The sequence below is a fragment of the Bombina bombina genome, chromosome 2, assembly GCF_027579735.1.
Source record: "Bombina bombina isolate aBomBom1 chromosome 2, aBomBom1.pri, whole genome shotgun sequence".
NCBI lineage: Eukaryota > Metazoa > Chordata > Amphibia > Anura > Bombinatoridae > Bombina > Bombina bombina.
Window position 1 is genome coordinate 826,543,055 of NC_069500.1, and position 17,871 is coordinate 826,560,925.

The 17,871-nt window shown below is 41.6% G+C and overlaps 1 protein-coding gene across 1 annotated transcript in view; it reads left to right on the forward strand.

Moving 5' to 3' along the window:
* The first annotated feature begins 1,807 nt into the window (after positions 1 to 1,807).
* MBD3 (methyl-CpG binding domain protein 3) overlaps positions 1,808 to 17,871 on the forward strand; it is a 50,238-nt gene continuing 34,174 nt past the window's right edge. Inside the window, exons 1-4 of the mRNA XM_053703101.1 lie at positions 1,808 to 2,030; positions 6,456 to 6,615; positions 6,699 to 6,836; positions 7,017 to 7,107. Coding sequence (XP_053559076.1) covers positions 1,921 to 2,030; positions 6,456 to 6,615; positions 6,699 to 6,836; positions 7,017 to 7,107 — 499 coding nt within the window. The 5' untranslated portion in view covers positions 1,808 to 1,920. The remainder of the gene's footprint in view (positions 2,031 to 6,455; positions 6,616 to 6,698; positions 6,837 to 7,016; positions 7,108 to 17,871) is intronic.

Below are 17,871 nucleotides of genomic sequence, written 5' to 3' on the forward strand. Positions count from 1 at the left end.
GTTTTCACAGGACAGGTTCCACTCAGAACAGGCCTCGCCATGGTCGACCAAAGAAGTTGAGTTCATGTGCTCAGCGTCATATTCAGAGGTTGTCTTTGGGAAATAGACGTATGAGTGCTGCCAGCATTGCTGCAGAGGTTTAATGGGTGGGGAGTCAGCCTGTCAGTGCTAAGACCATACGCTGCACACTGCATCAAATTGGTCTACATGGCTGTCATCCCAGAAGTAAGCTTCTTCTAAAGATGATGCACAAGAAAGTCCGTATACAGTTTGCTGAAGACAAGCAGATTAAGGACATGGATTACTGGAACCATGTCCTGTGGTCCGATGAGACCAAGATAAACTTATTTGGTTCAGATGGTGTTAAGCGTGTGTGGCGGCAACCAGGTGAGGAATAAAAAGAAAAGTGTGTCTTACCTACAATCAAGCATGGTGGTGGAAGTGTCATGGTCTGGGCCTGCATGAGTGCTGCCGGTACTTCAGAGCTACAGTTCATTGAGCGAACCATGAATGCCAACATGTACTGTGACATACTGAAGCAGAGCATGATCCCCTCCCTTCGGAGACTGAGCCTCAGGGCAGTACTCCAACATGATAACGACCCCAAACACACCTCCAAGACGACCACTGCCTTGCTAAAGAAGCTGAGGGTAAAGGTGATGGACTGGCCAAGCATGTCTCTAGACCTAAACCCTATTGAGCATCTGTGGGGCATCCTCAAATGGAAGGTAGGGGAGCGCAAGGTCTCTAACATCCACCAGCTCCGTGATATCGTCATGGAGGAGTGGAAGAGGACTCCAGTGGCAACCTGTGAAGTTCTGGTGAACTCCATGCCCAAAAGGGTTAAGGCAGTGCTGGAAAATAATGGTGGCCACACAAAATATTGACACTTTGGGCCCAATTTGGACATTTCCAATTCGGGGTGTACTCACTTTTGTTGCCAATGGTTTAGACATTAATGGCTGTGTGTTGAGTTATTTTGAGGGGACAGCAAATTTACACTGTTATAAAGGCTGTGTACAATCACTACTTTACATTGTAGCAAAGTGCCATTTCTTCAGTGTTGTCACATGAAAAGATATAATAAAATATTTACAAAAATGTGAGGGGTGTACTTAGAGTTGCCACCTCAGCCATGTTTTCCTGGACACTTATAAGTTATACATGCTGCAGGGTGTGCAGGGAGGAATGTGAATATAGATAGTGATGTCCAGAAACACAATACATGTTCCTGTCTGCACACCCTGCAGCATGTATAACTTATAAGTGTCCAGGAAAACATGGCTGAGGTGGCAACCCTAAGTGTACTCAATTTTGTGAGATTCTGTGTGTATGTACCAATTGCATTGGTGTCATCAGGGATGGATGTAATAAGCTAATAATATATATATATTAGCTTATTACATCCATCCCTGATGACACCAATGCAATTGAGCTGCAGCTACTCTGGCTTTCCAGCAGTTTACTGCCACCTCATGGGATCTTGTATATACCTCACTCCAACATAGGGGAGACTTCCAGTTAACTAGACATTATTCGTGAAAAGCTATCAAAATTAGTTTTATACATGGAATAGTCTGAAACTCCAGCTATTCGAACTGCGATTTTGTTTCTGGAGTTATTCAGGAATAACAATGGAAGTAGATTTGTGTTTCCCAAAGTAAAAATGGCTACTAGTACTCACTGTTCGTGAATGACCCATGACGTTTTCTAAACACAACAAAAGCCTTAACGTTTGCCCGGTCCAATCAGAGGTATCGACGCTTAATCTAACAACCAATGATAATAATCACAGCTTGGAGAAGGGATCCTATCGGGTAGTTTCTGCTCGGCGGAGTGATTCAATTAACACCGTGTCTGATAATCAGCGGAGGGATATGTTTTTTAACATTTGAGGTATTTTCGGTACCCGGCGTAGGAATGGAGAGGAAGCGGTGGGAATGCTCGGCTTTGCCGCAGGGCTGGAAGAAAGAGGAGGTGACCCGAAGATCCGGGTTGTCCGCTGGCAAGAGCGATGTCTATTATTATAGGTGAATGGGGGTACAGCGAGTGCGAGGGAAACTCAGGTAGTGGGGTATTAGGAGCAGATTGGCAGCAGCGGAGACAATGAATAGCAGGCAAGGGGTGGTGCATTAATGGGAAATGTGGAGTGCCTGATAATATAGAGAAGGGGGTTTGAAAAGTTATAGCAAATGTGGCGGGGACATGTGGAATAGAGCAGCAGTGTAACTTGGTATGGCGTTCTTTAGAAAGACAAGGAAAAGATGAGAGAGAAAAAGCGGGACTATTTGAACTGTGCTAGTAGGGGAATGTAAGAGGTGGATGTAGAGATAGAAAGATATAACAATGTTTTAAGTTAATTTAAAGCTAGTTAAGAGATATGATGCATGTGGAGTGCGTCTAAAGACTGTAGGTAAAGATAGAGAAGATAGAATGGTTATGTGTAATGAAGAATAGTTAGGGACATTTAATGGACTTTGTGTAGTGAGAGAATAGCAGTTTATGTGTAATGATACGTGCAAAAATGCAGAGGAAAACTGGAATAGCACAGAAAAAAGTAAACAAGTCAGATGAGTTTTGAAAGCCTGGGGTGTCCATTTATCACATTCTGGGCAAACACGATTTCCAACCAGTTAACCTGTCCACCTGGGAATTGGATCACCACTAGTAGTCTAAAATTTACAATTTTGTGAGAAAATACACCTAACCAACCATGTAGGAGGAGGTGCTGTCAAACACCCTGTTCAGATTAGTACAGGGTTATCAATGCACCACCTCTGAAGTGGCAGAGACATGACACCCAAATGTTGAAGCACATGAAAGTGATGCAGCATAGCTGTAAAAAGCTGACAAGAAAATATCACTTGACTATGTAAAAAAGGAAGATATTTTACCTCAAATTTCCTGTTTTCACTCTGTCCCAGGACTTGCTAGGGAGTGTGCATCTGTCATGTGCAGGCGCAGTCATGTTATTTTCCTATTCCGTTTAAGCAAGTTCTATGAGATCACAGCAAAGGCAAAGCATTACCTCAGCACTGCTGATTGGCTATTGTGCTTTTTTTCCCAACTTGCAGCTAAAGTATGACTGTTAACCAAGAACTTACTCTGGTGAGCTGAAGCACTTTTTAAAGTATAATATCTTCCTTTTTTACATAGAAATGCTCAGGTGATGTTTTCTTGTCTGCTTTTTACAGTTATTCTGCATCACTTTCAAGGGATTTAGCATATGAGTATTATGTCCAAGAAACAGCATCCTTAAAGGGACATGAAACCCAAAAATCTTCTTTCATGATCCAGACAGAGAATACACATTTAAACAACTTTCTAATTTTTCATTCTCTTGGTATCATTTGTTGATGGAGCAGCAATGCACTACGGGTTTCTAGCTGAACACATGGGTGAGCCAATGACAATCGGGATATATATATATATATATATATATATATATATATGTATGTGTAGAACCTAAGTTCTTTGCTGCTCCTGGGCTTAATTGATAAACCTTTCAGCAAAGGATAGCAAGAGAAGGAAGCAAATTAGCTAATATAAGTAACTTGGAAATTTGTTTAAAATTGTATTCTCTTTTTGATTAAATAAAAATTATGGGTTTTATGTCCCTTTTAAGAATGCTGCTTCTTAAAGGGACAGTCTACTTGTAATTTGTTATTTTAAAAAAAAGATAGATAATCCCTTGATTATGTATTCCCCAAACCTGCAAAAGCTGCTTGATAAATGACCCCTAAGTTTCTAGAGCTGTGTTATCTTTAGGGCACTTTTTGCAGCCTTTCCCGTAGAAGTATATAAAATGTTTCTTCAATAAAAATAGGCATAGAGGTGCAAAAGAATGATGCTGTGTTTTTGCATGTATATAACTGTATTAAACACCTGCAACACCTGTTTAAGCACATGTTTACAGCCAGTTCAAGGCAGCACTGTGACCTAGAGCTATGACTAGGGACATATATGTATAGCCACCAATCAACAGCTAGCTCCCAGTAGTGTGTGGATTTTTCTAAGCCTTTCTAGGTATGCTTTTCAACAAAGGATAACAATAGAACAAAGCAATTTTGAAAATAGAAATAAAATGAAAAGTCTCTTAACATTGTCGTCTCTGATTTATAGAAGTTTAATTTTGATTTTCATGTTCATTTAATTCCATAAACTTTGTTCCATTTCCTTTTCCTAGTAATTCGGTTTTCACCTTTGCACATAGTGGAGTTAAACACATTTACAGTGCTTAGTGTATGAGTTATGGAGTATGACCCTTCTGAAGACAAGGAGCCTTATGTGGCTGTTGAAAAACCTGCCGCCCCTCCCAATAGTGTCAAAACAAGAGCATGAGACTGTAGCAACTTAAAACAATGGCGAAATGGGTTTGCAGAGGACTGGATGTAGAGAGAGAGTGGTGGGTTTTGAGGGGAGCTAGATGGAGTAAAGAAAGCATACGGCAAGCAATGTGCAAACAAAGATGGGTGATCAAATGGTAATTAGGAGGAGAGAGGCAAATGGGTTAATTAAAAACTGCATAATTTAGGGGTGCATTGAAAAGTAAGAGGGTAGAAATGCAGAGAAACTTAGATTGTGTTTAGCGCTAAGAGCATATTTTTAAACTATTCAGTTGTAGTGGTATATGGGGCATTAATGTGGTATATTTTTGCATGTATTTTTCCAACCTACAATTCTCTCTTCTGTTGTGTTTTTTTTTTTTTTTTTTTTTTTTTTTTCTGTGTGTTCTTCTCCCGATTGTGTTTGTGGCTGTACAGAGAGGCAGGGCAGAGCAGGTAAACAACTAGGACTATAAGAACATTAACATTCATGTCTTTCTTGATTCCTATTTCCTCATAAAAAAGGTTGAACATTAGAATAAGGGAATCCTTTCACTTATAGATATCTAATCTTAACTAGTTGTACATTTTACTAGTCTTTTTCACCAATTAGTCATTTATTAACCCTCTCCCTGCCATTAGTTCACTCTGTACACAAAAATTTCTAATGGTGGGTGGTATTGAAAAGTTATAGAGAATTAAAGAGTTTCTATTTATTTTTTAATTTTTTTCTTCCTTAAAAGCTTTCTTTTAAGGGAATTAAAGGGACATAATACTCATATGCTACATCACTTTCAAGTGATTTAGCATAACTGTAAAAAGCTCACCTGAAAATCTCTGTAAACAAAGAAGACATGTTACCTCACAACTTCCTTAGCTCACCAAAGTAAGTGCTGTGTAAAAAGTTTTCTTTCAGTTACTGCCCAGCTGCAGGTAAAAAAGAAAAAACGAACAGCAGCCAATCGGCATCAGCAGTGCTGAGGTCATTAACTCTTGCTGTAATCTCATGAGATTTCATTGTAAAATTTCTTAATAGGGAAATAACATGAGTGTGCATGAGGCACACCCCCTTGCAGGTCCTGGGACAGACAAACTGTTTTGCTGCTTAAAGTCCTTTACAATGGGGAGTGAATACTTATGACATTTTGAGGTAAAATGTCTTCCTTTTTTACATAGAGATGTTCAGGTGATATTCTCTAGTCAACTTTTTACAGCTATGCTGCATCACTTGTGTTTCAACATTAGGGTATCATGGCCCTTTTAAAGATTGTCTGTGTGTATGCATACTATCCAAACGCACACAAACAGACATGAACTTTCGAACTTACAATATATGTGGGTAGGCAAATGTAGATGTTTGTACATATGTATATCTACTTGCATGCATATTTTGTGGGTGTAATAGATGTTTACGTAAACTCCCATTTTTTTTTTCTCATCCATTTTCACCTTTTCATTTTAAACTGTACAAAATGTTGATACGCTTCTGTTATACCTTCCCATTATTTCCTGGTCATGCTGGCATTATTTGTATGGGTTAAACCTTTTTGACTTCAATGCAGGCAAACAAGCCAATTTTGCTGTGTGGTAACCCTATAGGCTGCACTTCATATTTTGTCTGCATTTACAGCCATCCCATTTAAAAATGTGAGACATAAAGTAACTTTTCTCACGTGTTTTAATGTGTAGTCTTTTAGTCAGTGCTGCTCTGACAATAAATTATATACATGTATAGCTAAAAAAAGGTTGCATGCTTATGTGCCTACGCATAGCTATGTGCAAGGGTGGACTAAATGATATGTAACTAAGGTGCCAGTCACAGATATTAAAACACATGGTGGCTGTTTTCTTAGAAATATAGTAGCTTGAGAATTGGTATTTTTGGAGCCAGAAAATGTTTGTAAGCAGGCTACTTGGAATTTGTCCACCGTTGCCAATTTTATTGCACTTAGTATTTAACTTTGCCCCAGTCATTCCTTGTGCATCATTGGTTGTTTGCCATTTGAACTCGTGGGCTGCTAGTACCTCCTGCAATGCATTGTGCAGCAGGTACTTCTGACAGCCATGAACCACTACGAGTGGGAAGGGAGGGCTGTGTCCTGCCTCTAAGCTCAGCCTCCTTCATTTTAGTCCCAGTGGAAAGAAGTTTCGCAGCAAGCCACAGTTGGCCCGCTATTTGGGGAACTCGATGGATCTCAGCACTTTTGACTTCCGCACTGGGAAAATGCTAATGAGTAAAATCAACAAGAATCGGCAACGTATGCGATATGATGGATTGAATCAGGCCAAGGTAATGTTGAGTGTAGCAGCTAAAACAAAGTCCAAGTAGTTGGAATAAATGCAGGTTACAATGATCTGCCACTTTCTTTGCAGGGTAAGCCTGACCTGAACACAGCTCTTCCTGTCAGACAGACAGCTTCCATCTTTAAGCAGCCTGTCACTAAAGTGACAAACCACCCCACCAACAAGGTGAAAAGTGATCCACAGAAGGCAGTGGACCAGCCACGGCAGGTGAGAAGCTATGGTATTGCAGGGGTTTATACTGGATGTTAGAAACTAACTCGTTAAAGTCAGTGCTCTTTTTGTACAGTTTGGTAGTCAAAGAAATTGATCCCCTGAACATTTTGATGTATATAGTTTACTTTTGATATTGAATGACTTTTTTTTTTTTTTCTTTCTTTCCCCTTGCAGCTTTTTTGGGAGAAGAAGCTTAGTGGGTTAAATGCTTTTGACATAGCAGAAGAGTTGGTGAAAACAATGGAACTGCCAAAAGGACTGCAAGGTAAGATGTGTTTTGAGGTTTGCATTTAATTTTGTTCTGATATTTATTTGACAGTTATTGCTTTTATGTGTACATTTTTTTTCTTTCTTCCTAGTTATGTTGCTGTATTATCAAATACAACTATTGTCTTCCATTTCTTTCTCGTGTGTACACCATGGGAATCTTTGCATATGAAAAATGGTATTTCAAAAAGGCAAACACATCAGAACCACTCACGTTTTATGTTGAAACAAATAGATATTGGACATTGAATAGTCTCCTTCCAGTAGAACTTTGGTTTAGGTAAACTCCTTTTAGGGATTCAAATAAGATGTCAAAGTTGGGCTCCTTTGGTAGAACTTTTGTGTTGCAAGCCCTGAAATCTAATGTTGAACGAATGGTGTAGCATGATGATGATGATGATTTTTTCAATTTGTAGTTTAGTCTATGAACTGGAAATTCAATTTAATCATCTTTTGCAGACAGCTGGGTATTGTTTGATACGCACACACGCAGGTCATGTTCAGTTTAGGATCAATAGTGGGTTGCTGACTTTAAGGCACATTCCTGATAAACGGCAGATAGTAATTTATTAGTAAATGTCATTTTTGCATTACTCACTCTCATATTTTAACCCTTCAAAGGGTTAAACACATAGGTAAAGTCCCTGATCAGGGATTGCAACTCCCGAAGCAAACACAGCTGCTGTTTGGCAGGGTCGTATGACTGCCACTGTTGATTGGCTCACTGACTGTGTCCTGCTGGCAACTAGAAATTCCCTGAGGCTTTAAATCCCACAGTGGGGGGAAATACATAATTTGAGGAGCTGTGGTGTAAATAATATTATTGATCCTTTAATCTCCTTATTAATATTCACTCCCTCAAGTGACAGTGTGTGTAGCAATAACAAGTTGTGTTTAGAACTTAGTATTAATCAGTGCTCTCCCCAGATCTTTTTAATGGTCACACCACCTGGATGACTTTACGAAGTACCCAGCTAAAATTTAAGCCAATTTGAATCTAAAATGAGCCTATATTAAATATTTTCAGTGGTTGCGGCGCAAAATATTACATCCAATTTATGTTTAATTATGGATTTGGATAGCTTCAGTAACACTTTTATAATGTTATAACATTGCAAAGTTTTTAACACTGCCTCCACCGGGTACTTCATGATGCCTCCCAACTAGCAATATTTTCCGTAGAGCACAATTTTAACATTATCCCATTCCAGTAATTTTATAATTATCAATATTTTAGGGGGGGATTAAGCAAAATGTGCTAATATGTTGCGACTTCCTTTCTATGTTGCTTACAGTATTTTTCATAAACCTGGTCTATGTAAATTGATACTCCATAGTTGTAGTTATTTCTTTCTTATGACAGTGAGTCCACAGGATCATCAATTACTGTTGAGAAAATCACTCCTGGCCATCAGGAGGAGGCAAAGAGCACCACAGCAAAGCTATTAAGTGTTACTTCCCTTCCCACAAACCCCAGTCATTCTCTTTGCTTTCAGTGCAAGGAGAAGGTGAAATTAATAAGTGTCTATATGAGATTCTTATATCAAGATTTTTTTTTTTGTGTTCTATTTTAAAGCCAGAGCAAGCTTGCTCTGATCTTCCATCACAAGCTGGGTTTAGATGTACTCCACGTTAGTCTCTTCAGTAGGACTGTGGTAGCTTTTAAGCAGTTAGGAACTTGTAAAGTGTGCTTTGCTGCATTTTCCTAACATTGTTGCTGCCCATGGTATAGAAAGCCTGAGTAGGTTTACTCTCTTTTTCTCTACAGATCTCTGTGAGGAGTGGCATCCTCTCATATCAGGTAGGGTGTCCTCCTGCCATACGGCTAGACTGCAGGTAAGTGCCTTTTCATCTTCTGGGTGGGAGACTGGCACTAAGAGGGTTAAGGAGCCTTCTCTGCAATTTTATGTGGGACAGATATATCCTTTAGAGGATATTTTAGACAGGATGCGGGCAATGGTGACAGACTAGGGTTTATAAATAGATCCCCTGATTATTCTGGGTTCATGCGTAGTTTAGAGGTACCTAAGGGGTTAAGGATACCTCTAAATTATTTTATCTTATGTGTCTTGCATTTTAACTACATGGCTTTATGTAATCAGTGTCAGCCTTTTTTGTGTAGTGCACTAAACTGTTGTTCTGCTGCGTAGCTTGATGGCGGTTTCCTAGCGTAAGTTATCGGCACACTGCCTTGTGAATAAGAGCGGTCTTATAGTTCACCAATACTGTACTTGCTTAGCACAGGGTTAAGCTGACTTTTTTGATGGCTTGGTCGCATGGTAGAATGAAGCGCGATGTTAAAGAACAATGTTGTGCGCTTTATTCCCATGCTGTAATGTGCTTCCGCCTCCTTCACTGTGAAGGAGTTAAGGCGTCATTTTGGTCTTCTGCCGGGTCCGGTCACATGACCCCGCCTCTGTCTCCTCCGGCTGAGAATAGAACAGTGCAATGTTAATATTTAAAATCTATGCAATGCAAACTATTTTGTAGATGTCAAACGTTCCCTATACTGAATATGTAGAACGTTATTTGGGGGAGCCAAGAATATTTTTTTCTGTTATGCGTCGAACATCACTAATTATACTGTGCCTGTTACACTGTTAATTAAATTAACTATTTAAAGTGACCGTCCTGTGTTTAAAATATAATTTGAATTTTGCCTTGTCAGTTTTTTTTTTTTCTTTTCAAGAGTTCTGCAGTGGCTCAGAGGTCCCTGGATCAACTCAAGACACAAACGTTTTCTTGCATTAAACATCATGTTGTACACTCTTGGTTTTTTTTTTCTTTCAAATATACAATTTGTGTGTTCAGACGCTAAAGCGTTTTTACATTAAACATTTGACACTATATATTATATGCAATTTTGTGTATTCATGTTTTCGCTGGTTCTCTTGAGATAGAGATATCTCGTTGCCTCTGAACCCAATGTCTTCCAGGATGATGCTGTGTTGGCATTTCAACAGTTCCTCCTTTCACGTCCCAATCCTCGATGGCGCCACCGGAGGTGCCCTGCGGTTCCTCATAATCTCCTGTAGGGGTTATTTGCCTGCAAAATGCTGCTCAGGTTTCTTTTGGATATCTCTGGCGTTATCTGCTTTTCCTAATTTTAGTGGAATATTGCAGGAGGAACATTAGTGATTCAGATAGTAAGGATTCTGTTCCGTCTGATGCTACTCCTGATTGCCTTCCTCGTAGGTCTGATGAGCAGGATATGTCAGTAGCCTCTGAGGGTAAAATCTCAGAATTGGACAGTATAATTCCTTTATCTAATGTTGAAGTAGTATCTTCAGATTTCAGCCTGAACACCTTTGTGTGTGTTTATAAGAGGGTCTGGCTGCATTTGAGCGACTCCGATACGCCTGTCGTCAATCCTTAGGGAATCTAGTGAACTTCATAGATAATAGGATTCCCTTTTGGCAATTTTTCCTATAACTAACCGTGCTGGACAGGAATGGCAGGACTACTCTTGGAATTTCCCTGTTCCCTAGCTTTAATAGGATCGTTACCTGTTCTTGTCTCCATTAAATATCATATGCACAGTGCCTATAGTAGTAGGACAATTCTACTCTGGCTAAGAGAATTATGATTTGTACAGAGAATGTTGTTCTTCAGGTTTACTGGTCTAGGCTTTTTACTGGGACATGTGGTTTTGCCACTGTGTCAAGTGAGGCATCTTGTTGGTGCAACACCTTGTCTGTTCAAAAGCTACAGAATTAAGGCTTTTAAACTAGCCAATTCTTTTATTTCTGATGCTACCATGCTAGTCTTCAAGCAGATAGCCAATATATCTATCTCGTTGTGCTAGCCCTTGGGGCTTTGTGGCTATAATCATGTCAGTGGGTTTTCCTCTGCATTCAAACCTCTGGCGTTTCCTTGTAAGAATAGAACCTTGTTTGGTTCGGATCTGACAGGAATATTTCTGTTTTAGACGAGATGAAGTTTGCCCCAGTCCGGGATCAATTCAGGTGGGGGGCTGTATTGTTATGTTTGTCTTCAAACATAAATACAAGATGTCCCAGATAGGTTGTGGACATAGTAGCTCAGGGGTACTACATGGTAGTCTTTCCTCCCTGAGGCAGTTTTCCATCTATCAGTTTATCGGCAGGCCAGATACCTGTGAGACATTTTTGTAGTATTTGGGACTTCTCTTCCTTGTGAGGGATTGTTCCTGTTCAGGAACAGGGTCTAGGATTTCATCATATGATAGACCTAAAGTATCTCAACAATTAGTTTCTCGAATGGAAACCATCTACCCTTTGGCCTTGCCATGGCTAGCAAAGAGGGGCTATATTGCTGGCCTTTTCCGGATGGCATAATGATTCAGGCGTCATTTTTCCAACAAGCAAACTCTAATACAGAGTCCTTGTTTCCTTCATTCCACAGATGGAAGTGAATCTGAAAATGAGTTCCCTGGTCTTAGCTTCAGGGGTAGTTCTTAGAATCCATATTAGTTGCCCTACCTATATATTTTTGTCAGAAATTAGAGGATTTCTTCCTCTTGCCCCCTTTCGGCTCTCTACTATTTGGTCCTCCAGTGGCTCAAGGTTTGGAGGCAATGGTCTTTGGACACCATTCCTTTGATTAATTCCATTTGAGAGTCTGCGGTTATGCATGTTCAGATAGTGGGCTGGGGTATGGCTCTGTCTCGGAGGATAGAACTGGAGAGGCTGGTGGGTTAGCTCAGTTGTTAAATGCCCTGACTATAAAAGCCTGTTAAAGGATCCAAGATCACAGGTTCTACTCCTGGCAGGGCCGACTCAGCCCTTCATCTTTCCGAGGTTGTTAAATGTGCCATTAAATTCGATAATATTAACAAATCGATTCAGCTGCCGACTTGGTTAATTCCATGAGCGAGCGCTGAAAAAGCGCTTTGAGTCCCACTGGTAAATAGGCACTATATAAATACTAGTTATGAGATTCTTCCCTGTGAATCTGCGACGGATTCATCCTTACTTGTGGGATATTCTCATTCCCTACAGGAAGTGGCAAAGAGAGCACACAGCAGAGCTGTCCATATAGCTCCGCCCCCCCCAGTCATTCTCTTTGCCGCTCTAACAAGTAGCATCTCCACGGGAGGGTAAAGTGAATGTGGTGTTAGATTTGTAGTTTTTATTTCTTCAATCAAAAGTTTATTTTTAAAATAGTGCCGGTTTGTACTATTTACTCTGTGGCAGAAAGTGATGAAGATTTCTGCTGAGAGGAAAACGATTTTAACATGTTGTAACTAAAATCCATTGCTGTTCCCACACAGGACTGGGGAGTACCAGAAAACTTCAGTTGGGGGGAACAGTTTGCAGGCTTAGCTGCTATAAGGTATGTTCAGTCATTTTTTTCTAGTCAAGACTTAGTAATGCTAGAAGACTGACAAGAATCCCCATGTGGGGAAGGTAAGCCATATTCTGAGACTTGGTATAGAAGGAAGGCTTATTTAAAAGAGCTCAAAACACTGGTGGACACTGTTAAGGGGCAATCGATTATTTTATTACAAAAATCTGATGTTTTTATTACATTTGGAACGTTTTATGGGGTTTATTCCACATGGCATATATTTAGACACCTATTTAGGCTTGTGAAGGCCCCACAACTCCAGAGTGGAGAGGGAGGGGGCCTAAATTTCGCGCCTCAATTGCGCAGTTGATATTGCAGACAGCTTCATGCAGCGTCACGTGGAGGGTCCAAAGATTACTTGAGGACTTCATAGAGGCTTATTTTCAATCAAAACTAATCCCCAAGGAAGGTAGGGCCACAGCAGATTGCTGTGGCATGGTGCTGTAGTTTGCTAACCGGTTGCCAGCTTTACTTTGCTCCGGTTTGGCCATTAAGGGGTTAATTAACTTGAAATTCACTGTGCGATCATTTCAAAGCATTAGGATCATATGGTGAAAATTTCATAAAGATTGGGTTATTTTTTAAGATTTAGTAAAAAAGTGTGCGCTTTTTATTATTTAAAGGCACAGTACTGTTTTTTCTAAAATTGTATTTTTCTGTATTTGAGTGCTGTCTAAGTGTGTTTAACATGTCAGAGCCTACAGATAGACGTTGTTCTATGTGTTTAATAGCCATGGGGGAACCCCCTTTACATTTGTGTTTAAAGTGTGCTAAGGTATCTAAGCATTTTAAAGACCATGCAGTGACACTTAAAAATGTTGCACAAGATGATTCTTTAACGGAAGGTAATGAGGATAGTCCACCTTCCTCTCCCCATGTGTCGACACCAGTTACGCCCGCGCAAGCGATGCCTAGTACCTCTAGCGCATTGGCCCCTATTACATTACAACAATTAGCAGCAGTCATGGATAATTCCCTTGCAGCTTTTCTATCCAAACTGCCAGTTTTTCCTAAAAAGCGTGATCGCTCAGTTTTAAGAACAGAGGATGAGCAATCGGAAGCTTTGGATGATTTATCTGTTGTACCCTCACAACACTCTGAAGTGGCCGTGAGGGATGTGCTGTCCGAGGGAGAAATTTCTGACACAGGAAAGGTTTCTCAGCGAGCAGAATCAGATTCCTTAGCGTTTAAATTTAAGCTGGAACACCTCCGCATACTGCTTAAGGAGGTTTTAGCTACGCTGGATGATTGCGACCCCATGGTGGTACCAGAAAAATTGTGTAAAATGGACAAGTTTCTAGAAGTCCCTGTATACACTGATGCGTTTCCGATCCCGAAGAGGATGGCGGATATTGTAACTAGGGAGTGGGAGAGACCAGGTGTACCTTTTGTTTCCCCCCCCCCTATCTTTAAGAAAATGTTCCCCATAACTGACCCCAGGCGGGACGCGTGGCAGACGGTCCCTAAGGTAGAGGGAGCAGTTTCAACACTAGCCAAGCGCACAACCAAACCAATAGAAGACAGTTGTGCTTTCAAAGATCCTATGGATAAAAAATTAGGTTTACTAAAGAAAATATTTGTTCAACAAGGTTTCCTTCTTCAACCGATTGCCTGCATTATTCCTGTAACTACTGCGGCGGCTTTTTGGTTTGAGGCGCTGGAGGAGTCGCTCCAGAGGGAGACTTCATATGACGAAGTCATGGATAGAATTCATGCCCTAAAGTTGGCTAATTCTTTTATCACAGATGCCGCTTTACAATTAGCTAAGTTAGCGGCGAAAAATTCTGGTTTTGCCATTATGGCGCGGAGAGCGCTTTGGCTCAAATCATGGTCGGCTGACGTGTCGTCCAAAACAAAATTACTAAATATTCCTTTCAAGGGAAAGACCCTTTTCGGCCCCGAGTTGAAAGAAATTATTTCGGATATCACTGGGGTAAAGGGCCATGCCCTCCCGCAAGATAGACCGTTTAAGGCCAAAAACAAGGCTAATTTTCGCTCCTTTCGCAACTTCAGGAGCGGCCCTGCTTCAACCTCTGCAAACGCAAACCAAGAGGGTAACGCTTCACAGCCCAAAGCAACCTGGAAACCCTTGCAGGGCTGGAACAAAGGTAAACGGGCCAAGAAGCCTGTGGCTGCTACTAAGACAGCATGAAGCGGTGGCCCCCGATCCGGGACCGGATCTGGTAGGGGGCAGACTCTCTCTCTTTGCTCAGGCTTGGGCAAGAGATGTTCCAGATCCCTGGACATTATAAATTGTTGCTCAGGGATATCTTCTAGAATTCAAGGACTCTCCTCCAAGGGGAAGGTTCCACATTTCTCGTTTGTCTTCAGACCAGACAAAGAAACAGGCGTTCTTACGCTGTGTAGAAGATCTACTAAAGATGGGAGTGATATATCCAGTTCTAATTGCAGAACAAGGACTGGGTTTTTACTCAAACCTGTTTGTAGTTCCCAAAAAGGAAGGAACTTTCAGGCCAATCCTGGATCTAAAAATTCTAAACAAATTCCTCAGAGTTCCATCATTCAAAATGGAAACCATTCGGACAATTTTGCCGATGATCCAGGAAGATCAATATATGACTACCGTGGATCTAAAGGATGCGTACCTACATATTCCTATCCACAAAGATCACCATCCGTTCCTAAGGTTCGCCTTTCTGTACAAGCATTGCCAGTTCGTGGCCCTTCCTTTCGGGTTGGCCACTGCTCCCAGAATTTTTACAAAGGTGCTAGGGTCCCTCCTAGCGGTACTAAGACCGCGGGGCATTGCAGTAGCACCTTACCTAGACGACATCTTAATACAGGCGTCGTCTTTTCACATAGCCAAGGCTCATACGGGCATTGTTCTGGCCTTTCTAAGGTCTCACGGGTGGAAGGTGAACGTCAAAAAAAAGTTCTCTGTCCCCGCTCACAAGGGTTCCCTTCCTGGGAACACTAATAGACTCGGTAGAATTGAAAATATTTCTGACGGAGGTCAGGAAGTTAAAGCTTTTAACTACTTGCAGAGTTCTTCATTCCATTCCTCGGCCTTCTGTAGCTCAGTGCATGGAGGTAATCGGATTAATGGTTGCGGCAATGGACGTGGTCCCTTTTGCCCGAATTCATCTCAGACCACTGCAACTGTGCATGCTCAAACAGTGGAATGGGGATTATGCAGATTTGTCTCCTCAAATACAACTGGACCAGAAAACCAGGGATTCTCTTCTCTGGTGGTTGTCTCAGGATCACCTGTCTCAGGGAATGTGCTTCCGCAGACCGGAGTGGATCATTGTCACGACCGATGCCAGTTTGTTAGGCTGGGATGCGGTCTGGGACTCCCTGAAAGCTCAGGGCCTATGGTCTCGGGAAGAGTCTCTTCTCCCGATAAACATTTTGGAACTGAGAGCGATATTTAACACGCTCCAGGCATGGCCTCAACTAGCGGCGGCCAAATTCATCAGATTTCAGTCGGACAACATCACGACTGTAGCGTACATCAATCATCAGGGAGGAACAAAGAGCTCCCTAGCGATGAAGGAAGTAACCAAGATCATCAAATGGGCGGAGGATCACTCCTGCCACCTATCTGCAATTCACATCCCAGGAGTAGACAACTGGGAGGCGGATTTTCTAAGTCGTCAGACTTTTCACCCGGGGGAGTGGGAACTCCACCCGGAGGTTTTTGCTCAGCTGACCCAGCTATGGGGCATTCCAGAATTGGATGTGATGGCGTCCCGTCAGAACACCAAACTTCCTCTTTACGGATCCAGGTCCAGGGACCCCAAGGCTGCACTGATAGATGCTCTAGTAGCGCCTTGGTCCTTCAATCTGGCTTATGTCTTTCCACCGTTTCCCCTTCTCCCTCGGCTGGTAGCCAGAATCAAACAGGAGAAGGCTTCGGTAATTCTGGTAGCGCCTGCGTGGCCACGCAGGACTTGGTATGCAGACCTAGTGGACATGTCATCTGTTCCACCTTGGACACTGCCATCGAGGCAGGATCTTCTAATACAGGGTCCATTCAATCATCCAAATCTAGTTTCTCTGCAACTGACTGCTTGGAGATTGAACACTTAATTCTAGCTAAGCGTGGGTTCTCTGATTCGGTTATAGATACTCTGATCCAGGCTAGAAAGCCTGTCACCAGGAAGATTTACCATAAGATATGGCGGAAATATCTTTGTTGGTGTGAATCCAAGGGTTACTCGTGGAGTAAGATTAGGATTCCCAGGATATTGTCTTTTCTCCAAGAAGGATTGGAGAAAGGTTTGTCAGCTAGTTCCTTAAAGGGACAGATATCTGCTCTGTCTATCCTGTTACACAAGCGTCTGGCAGAAGTACCAGACGTTCAAGCCTTTGCACAGGCTTTAGTCAGAATTAAGCCTGTATATAAACCGGTGGCTCCTCCATGGAGTCTTAATTTAGTTCTTTCAGTTCTTCAAGGGGTTCCGTTTGAACCTTTACATTCCATAGATATTAAGTTATTATCTTGGAAAGTTTTGTTTTTGGTAGCTATTTCTTCTGCTCGAAGAGTTTCAGAATTGTCTGCTTTGCAGTGTAATTCACCCTATCTGGTGTTCCATGCAGATAAGGTTGTTTTGCGTACCAAACCTGGTTTTCTTCCGAAAGTGGTTTCTAATAAGAATATTAACCAGGAAATCATTGTTCCTTCTCTGTGTCCTAATCCAGTTTCTAAGAAGGAACGACTGTTACACAATCTTGATGTGGTTCGTGCTTTAAAATTCTATTTAAAAGCAACTAAAGATTTCAGACAAACATCATCCTTGTTTGTCTATTCTGGTAAGAGGAGAGGTCAGAAAGTGACTGCTACCTCTCTTTCCTTCTGGCTGAAAAGCATCATCCGATTGGCTTATAAGACTGCTGGACAGCAGCCTCCTGAACGAATTACAGCTCATTCCACCAGAGCTGTGGCTTCCACATGGGCTTTCAAGAATGAGGCTTCTGTTGAACAGATTTGTAAGGCAGCGACTTGGTCTTCACTGCATACTTTTGCCAAATTTTACAAATTCGATACTTTTGCTTCTTCGGAGGCTATTTTTGGGGGAGAGGTTTTGCAAGCAGTGGTTACCTGACTTGTTCCCTCCCTTCATCCGTGTCCTAAAGCTTTGGTATTGGTATCCCAAAAGTAAGGATGAATCCGTGGACTGGATACACCTTGTAAGAGAAAACAGAATTTATGCTTACCTGATAAATTACTTTCTCTTACGGTGTATCCAGTCCACAGCCCGCCCTGGCATTTAAGTCAGGATAATTTTTTTTCGTTTAAACTACAGTCACCACTGCACCCTATGGTTTCTCCTAACCGTCGGTCCAATGACTGGAGGGGCGGAGCCTGAGGGGGAGCTATATGGACAGATCTGCTGTGTGCTCTCTTTGCCACTTCCTGTAGGGAATGAGAATATCCCACAAGTAAGGATGAATCTGTGGACTGGATACA